Source organism: Trachemys scripta, chromosome 9 (genome assembly GCF_013100865.1).
Source record: "Trachemys scripta elegans isolate TJP31775 chromosome 9, CAS_Tse_1.0, whole genome shotgun sequence".
Taxonomy (NCBI): Eukaryota; Metazoa; Chordata; order Testudines; family Emydidae; genus Trachemys; species Trachemys scripta.
In genome coordinates this window covers 3,003,398-3,011,176 of record NC_048306.1, presented here as the reverse complement: position 1 = coordinate 3,011,176, position 7,779 = coordinate 3,003,398, and the positions used below count along the sequence as shown (strand labels likewise).

The 7,779-nt window shown below is 48.4% G+C and overlaps 1 protein-coding gene across 4 annotated transcripts in view; it reads right to left on the bottom strand.

The window, feature by feature from the left end:
• The window catches only part of DOCK11 (dedicator of cytokinesis 11), a 122,023-nt gene that overhangs the window by 54,590 nt on the left and 59,654 nt on the right, over positions 1-7,779 (bottom strand). For all 4 annotated transcript variants that reach the window (XM_034782729.1, XM_034782730.1, XM_034782731.1 and 1 more), the window contains exons 19-24: positions 7,435-7,527; positions 6,919-7,042; positions 6,133-6,254; positions 5,544-5,630; positions 3,861-3,950; positions 1,338-1,456 (exon numbers count right to left, since the gene is read on the bottom strand). In XM_034782729.1, coding sequence (XP_034638620.1) covers positions 1,338-1,456; positions 3,861-3,950; positions 5,544-5,630; positions 6,133-6,254; positions 6,919-7,042; positions 7,435-7,527 — 635 coding nt within the window. The remainder of the gene's footprint in view (positions 1-1,337; positions 1,457-3,860; positions 3,951-5,543; positions 5,631-6,132; positions 6,255-6,918; positions 7,043-7,434; positions 7,528-7,779) is intronic.

The following is a 7,779-nucleotide window of genomic DNA, read 5'->3' as shown; positions in this document are numbered from 1 at the left end:
TGCCCCATCCCAGAGCCTGCACCCAAACTCCCTCCCAGAGCCCGCCCCCTGTGCCCCCTACTGCACCCCAACCCCTTGCCCCAGCCCAGAGCCCACACCCCAACTCCCTCCCAGAGCCAAGCCCCTGCCCCAGCCCAGAGCCTGCACCCAAACTCCCTCCCAGAGCCTGAGGGGGAGGGGGGTAAACAGGACTTGGACCCGCACCACCAAAAATTATACAAACCTGCTGCGGAACCATTTTGATCGTAAGCTGTGCACTAAGGGGAACGAGACGTCATACATGGCCGTGCAGCACAATGCATATTCAGCACGAAGATCCATGGGTCTTGAACCTAGGGCTCCTAGGTCCCCAGGCAACCTTCACATCCCAGCAACCATCCAGCAGCTTGCTAGCAGGGGGTGGGCGAAGCAGCTAATGGAATCCTAGCCCCACCAGAGGTACCGCCCACAGGAGCCCTGATTGAAGGAGCACCTGACCCCACCGATTGGCCCAGCTGCACTATTTAAGCCAGAAAGAGGCACAGGAAGTTGGCTGTGCAATTGGTGAGCTCCAGGTTGGCTGCTACAAGCTTGCCTGCTTCCCTGCCTCGTTCCTGCTTCCCTGACCAGCTCCGGGTTCCTGTCCCTGTTCTTCTGGCTCCAGCTCCAGCTTGGACCCTCAGCTCGGACTCTGGGCTCTGGCATCCAGCATTTGACTCTGGTTCTCACCCTCAGCTCCAGCTCCTGACTCCTACTCGGACCTCTAGGCCTGACCGCCCATGTCCCAGCCTGTAACAGGCAGTGCTATATAAGTGATTTTTAATAATACTAGACAACGAACCAATTCTGATTCAGGCTCTAGGATGTGGTGGGAAGTGACAGTTCAGAGTAGACAGGTGACTCCAGTCTCACTCAAACAACGTCAGGATCCTCACGACAATTAGGGTCAGATTCTGCAACCCTTACTCATGCTGAATAACATTTACTCCTGTTCCCAGCAGGACCACTCACAAGAGCAAATTCTACCCAGCACCGCTCAGAAAGAGCTTGGCCCTCCAAAAAAAAAAGTTTTGAAGCCAAGTAGTAAAATAACAAAAAGCTTTTCTGGGGAAAATCCAATTCCCCAGATCTCATCTCCAAATACTTTTAAATAAAAAAGGCAAGATCTTTTGCTAAAGCAAGCTGACTTCCAACTCTGTTTGTGGAGGTCGTAAGACCTTTAATAGAAATATCAGTTGGGGGAGTGTTAAGTTTTTTCTTTTTTTGGTGACGGAACGTCAGAATTCCTTTGAAAAAAATCTGACTTACAGCTTTATATTTATAATGGAAGAAAGCCGCCCTGCTTATCAGACTCTTACATGGTGCAGTTGACAGCTACTTCATCCTCCTGGCTCACATCTGTGAGGACTCTGAACAGTTGCGTAAGAATTACCGGTAGAAACTGTATCATCACTTGGATCTCCATGGCGTGTAAACACTAGAACAAAGGTTGAAAACACATGGCTTTTAGCCTGATATGTTACAGATGTTGCCCTGTGTTTACTTTGCCCAGAAATTTTTGCACCAGTGCAGGCATTAATAAAAGCGAGAGCTTCCCAGTTGGAAAGAAAGGAGGAGAGGTTGGAATTGCCCGGCCAGCTGCTCACACCAGTGGAAGTAAATAATTCCCAAGCCTCATAAATACTGCCCTCAGATGTGCCCCGACAGCCAGCGCTGTCTTGGAATGACTCAACTGCCTTTACGAGAAGCCACGTGCTGGCTCCGAAGGGCCCCATATATCCCAAAGATTAAAGCTGAAATTTTGATCCCAACTCTCTTTTTGCGATTAGGGGAAAACTTTCAAAAGCAACTCTGGCACTTCGGTGCCTAACTCCCACTGATGTGCAATGATACTCAGGCTCCCGAGTGCCTAGATCCACTTTTGAACAGGGGACTTAGGAGCTTTTGAAAGTTTGACCCTGTGAGTTTAAATATTAGCTCACTGTCACTCGGCCATTCCCCAGCCCGAGTCCATATTTAGGGACCTAAAGAAAAGTGGCTTCATTTTCAGAGGTGCTAAACCCTGACTCTGACACGGACTCCCTCTACAGCCTTGGCAATGTGACACAACATCTCTGCCTCAGTTTCCCTATCTGTGAAAGAGGACTAAATCGCTACTTGCCTATCTCAGGGGGCTGAGGCTTCATTAGATTATCTTTGTAAAGTGTTTTGAACATGGAAACTACTATTTAAGTGCTCGCCATTATTATTAAAGGTGTGATTATTTTTATTCCTTAAAATAATATTTAGATCTATGAAATATATCCAATGATTTTTAACACTAAATGATCTACCTCTTTGCTATAGAATCACACTTGAAGACAAGTTCTTATCATAAAGCTATCAGAAATGGTGAACAGAAAGTTTTTATCCTGTTCAGAAGTTACTGTTTATAAAAACTTGGGCCTGATCCTACAACCCACCTTCAGATTTCAGTGGGATTGGGGTTCCTTTAAAATTAAAATTCAATTCTGAGCTATTGGCCACATGGGCCAAATTTCAAGATGGCAAAAAAAAAATGCTGCACACAGATTATAAATTGCTGAAAATAAGAGATTATGCTAATCCAAGGGCATCTTCAGTACCTACAGCAGCATGGGAGTATAGGTGCAATATAAAATATCATTACACCTTTGGGAAATCATTGATGCCAGCTAGGTTCAATGTAGCAAATCCACCTGTGATATCAGGAAACATTCTGTGACTTATGTACCTGTGACATCTGCCAGTCAAGGGAATTACTCCCTTGTTTACAGGAAACTGCTGCTATGAATGGGCACTATTTGGACCTTTACCACTAGAGGGCACTTGGAAGCTGCACAAATGCCACTACGTTCACACCCTCATAAAAATCAGAACGAAAGTGAAAACAGCGGTGAGGATTTCTGAGCGAATCACGTAAGCAGAGAGAAGAGCACACCTCTGAAAGAGCAGAACACTGGGAACATTAACTCGGGTGAAGACGGGCGTTATCTTTCAACGTGCGCTGTTCGGGATCTCACAAGGACAGTGACCCTGTCCTCGTCCTAGTTTCTGAGGGTCTGACCCAATTTCCAATGCTGTCAATGGAAAACCCTTGTCGGCATCAGTGGGAGCTGGGTCAAACCCTAATGGGTGTAGAGAGGAGGGGCCTTTCTCACAGGGGCTCCGCCGTTCCCACAAAAGCCTAAAAACGGACGCTGCTGTAGGGTGTGCCAAACAACTGAGCAACCAATTATCTGTGCTGCAGCACCAGACGCATGGCATTTTACAGCTCAGGGGTCCCTGCAGTATGAAGAGCTAGGGCAGAGCAGGAAATGACATCAGAAAAGGGGAGGGGCTTCCAGGAAATCAAGGACGGACTGGAGTGGCTTGTAACACCGCACACCATTGCGTTTGGTGAATGGTCTCTCTTTAGCGTCTTGATATTTAATTTAAGCACAACACGAAGTGGCACATCCGTGCAGGGAAGCGAAGGGAAAGACAAGGGGTTTGCAGTACACCCACCACACAGTGCTAGCGAAGCTACGCACGCTGCCCGCACTGTATGGAGCATACAGCGCTGAATCCCTGCATCATGTGTTATAGTAACTAGGGGTTAATACTGATGAGCTTATATCCATCTGTGATAAGCCATTTACTTTCTAGGCTATGGGGCTGCTGACTCGTAGGTGTCCAGAGGTACCGATGCACATACCCGAAAGCATTATTGAGATCAGTAACTCTATTACTGTCCCACACTCGCATTTAAAGCCCTATTTGCATACTCCACATGGAATACTTCATTGTGACTGAGTGACTTGAAAAGCCAGCTGGGTGTTCACCGGTGGACTGTAAAAAGGGTCAGGGAAAGACACTCTCACCTTTAGATATTTAACAAGCTCTCCTGGAACTTCTTTAGCTCCTGCCTGAACCAGCTGGCAGTACTGGAAGAATTTGTGCAGGTGCAAGTCCTGAAAGAAAGATGAAAACAAACAAAATTCCATGAATCAACCTCAACCCTGGTCAGTCTTTCCTACCCCACATTTCCCATGTCTGCAAACCAACCAAATCTATCCACCTCTGCAACAGTGCCCAGTGCGTGGCAGAGCCTGATCTCAGCCCTGCCAGGAACTCCTCAACTGCCCGCCCCACATCCCATTCCTGAGACCACAGCCCGGGCGGAACACTGCTCCCTGCCTTTTCAGACGCACATAACCACCCTCTTCAAACGGCTCCTCCGGCTCCCTGTTCTTTTCAGCATTAACGCAAAACAGCAGCCTCCGCAGGCTTGTACCAATCTGCGTCACGATTGTGTCTTTCTGGCTAGCCCTCCCCACACAGTCTGCTCAGGGTCAGCCTCTTCCTGCCCCTTCTTCCAGTCCCACCACTCGTGGGGCAAAAGCTTTCTCCTCCTAGCTCCTGATGTTTGAAACAGCCTCACTGATCCCCTCCGAAATGCCCTCCTTTCTCCCCTGCCTATGTCCCTTCATTTCTCTCTCCCTCGGATCTTATAGTTTATTACTGGGGTATTTACCTCTGGAAAGATTTGGGGGCACAGTTTGTACAAAGAGTGCAGTGTGTCTGGGCTTGTGCTGTTGCTACTGACAGTCCCAAACAGTTACGAGCAAAACGCATGCTTAAACATCACAAAAGGGATAAAAAGCCCAAGCTAAAATGAGGCAGCTGCACACCGAGGCCTGGTCTACACTTACAAATCTCACACTGGCCTAGCTCCGGCACTCGGGTGTGAAAAATCCCCACCCCTAAGCGCCAAAGCTCTGCTGTGCTGTCCTCATGTCCGGTGTAGACCCAGCTCGGTGGATGGAAGAATGCTGCTGTCACCAAGGGGGGAGGTGGAAAACCCCTCCCAAGGCTGCACTCTGCAGCTACACTCTAGGGTTATGCTGGCATAGCTCTGGTGCGATAGTCCCCCTAGCGTCGACACGGACTCGAACACGGCCCACGACGCCTCAGCATTGTTGCACACAGTGCGGCTCCCGTGACTCTCGCACACTCAGATCGAGGGCGCTGGGAGATTAAATCTGCCATCACGAGTCTGACCTACTCAGGAGGGTCGGGTGAAAATTTTCCATTTTTTCAATGAGAAACGGGGCTTGGGACTCAATGAAGGTTGTTGCGGAAAGTGCTGTCTGGGGCGAAGTGTGACTCTGTCAAAACCCAAAACCTTTTCTTTGGGGGATGAAAAGTCAAAATGGTCTACAGGAAAAACCCATTTTCCAACCAGCTCAGCGACTCAGGCTTCCATAGCGCCTGCAGGTCGAAGTGTGAGCAGCACAGGGAACGCCAGCACGGCTCGGGGCTCTCCCACAGCTCCGACTGCTCATTATGCTCCCAATCAGAAGAAGGGAGAGTAAACAAGCCGTAACTTGCTATCATGTAGCCTCTCTCCGCTTTATTCCGCAGGGCACTAATCCCTTTCCCAACACCCTAAACCCAGCAGCAACAGCGTAGTTCAAATCATCTTACAACACTCCCTCCAAGCTCATCGTTACAAGGTTTTGTTACCTCTGTGCTACCGGCTCGGAAGGAGACAGTCAGCTTACCTGCGTGTAAATGGTTGACTCCAAGTGGATTCTGATCTTCAACAGTGGCTTTGATCCATCTACCCATTTAACATCAACGCTCGGCGGCTGCGAACAGAAAATATTCAGCTACTTGGTTGCAGACATTTGCAGATGAGAACAAGGCTTTATGCAGCTGGATCTTTATTCAGTCCTGTACGGCAATGCTCAATGCCTGCACAAAGTCTGACGAAAAGGGCTTTGCCTGGCACAGGAGAATGGAGTCCTCCTTCAACCCACAGTGCACCCTGCAGCCGTTCTGTTCCCAGCCTGCAGCAGGGAACGTGGCCTACTGCACTTCATCAGCCACTGAATCCACAGAATCCACGTGCCCACTAGCCAGGCCCCCGTACCACACACAACTGCCCACTCTGCACTGCACACACTGGGACTGGGGTCTTTTACAGCCTCACAGCAGTGCTGACGGTGGGTGAAGTGGGGGCAGGACTTTCTGGATGGACAGGTGTGGCTAAGAAGATCTGGGGGGCAAATGCAAACCCAAAGCTTGACACGGTAACAGACGTAGCTTTCTTCTCTCTACGGTTCAGTGTGTTTTAAATGCTCTTCCTACCTTGCGCGACTCTGTGTCCCCAGAGCTCAGGTAGCCAGGCGGAAGATTGGCCGAAACCGGTAAATGCTGCTCAAAAGTGATAATTCGACCATCCTTCAGCAGAGGCAGCCAGGCAAATCCCACTGCGGAAACAGCCAATGAGCAGAGATTAACACACCCGCAGGGATGTGCGTTCAGCATGGTTCTCGGGAGACTTGGAGCCGCGGCCACGACTCAACCCCCAGGGAAGCTAACCCAGTGACCGGGAACTAGCCTCCACCCGCCTACTCTGAGAAAATCCCTTCTGCAGAGTCAACGGCTGAAATTCACATGGCACCAACTGTGACCCTCAGCGGGGCTGCACGGCAAATAGCCTTTGTGCTGGCTTAATGCACAGGGGGGAACTTCCCCCAACGAGCATTGCTTGAGGGAGCACTGCAGGCACAGATGCCCAGTTCAAGAGGACTTCAATGTGGAAAGTTACACATACGCCCTGATCCTGCACCAACCTGCCACTTTACTCCCATGGGTGGCCCCGTTGCAGTCAATGGGACTTCTTATGCAAGTAAAGGTAAGACTATGCAGAAGAGTTTGCAGGATGGAGGCAGTAGTTTGTATTTTAGGAGACACTAACCCGTTGTGTTGCTTCCTGTAGCAGGGGATACATGATTCATTTGTTCACAAGAAGATTAAAACAGACTAGAGCCGTAAATCACAAACAGTGTTTTCTTTGTATTCAGCTCTTTACATTTATTCCCATCGCGGAGTCTTAGATTTTAAGGGCTGTAATTTAAGCCGCAAACATACCTGGAGTTTCAATGGCGTCCTGTTTTTTCATTGATGCCTTGGTGTTAATTTCACAGCTGACATGATAGAAGGTGAAAAGCAAATGATGCTTTTGATGGAGATGAATTGGAAGCTCAATTTTAATCTAAAATGATACCATGACAGAGAATACTGGATTTGTGATTGTCAAGTTATGTTGTCAGCTCTCTTATTTACTGAAGTTTTCAGAATCACACATTGTGTTGCAGATATTTCTGCACATCTTTGAACTTGACTGTGTAACAGTTTCATCACAGCTGTGTATTATTTATACATTGTGACCATAACCTTCCAGTAATAACACCACATGCTAGGAAAGCAAGAGACCAGGTAACAAACGGACATTAAAAACTGAAAATCACTGAGCAGATGGGCCGAGGCTTATTCCCCCCATTCTATATCCAGCTATACAGAAAGAGGTGCTGGAGTTCTCTATGGCTTTGGTAAACCCATGAAAGACTATTACTTCCCTCAGCTGTTCTAGAGTTGAGTTTTTACCTCATCGTAGAATTCTGGACTTTGGTTATGATGCAACACAACAGCATAGGCATTTGCTGTCAGGAGGGGTCCTCCAGGTTTTCCATAGATACACTGGAATGAAGGCAAATGACACATTGGATCAAAGGCAGCTGTCACTCAAATTTGCCAACCAGAATAATGAAATACATTGGAAACAGAAAATACTGACATTTTTCTAGATTCTCTTCTCTAGCTTGAAGAGACCATTTGACTAGAGGATAGGTCCATCAATGGCTATTAGCCAGGATGGGCAGGGATGGTGTCCCTGGCCTCTGTTTACCAAAAGCTGGGACTGGGCGAGGGGATGGATCACTTGATGTTTCC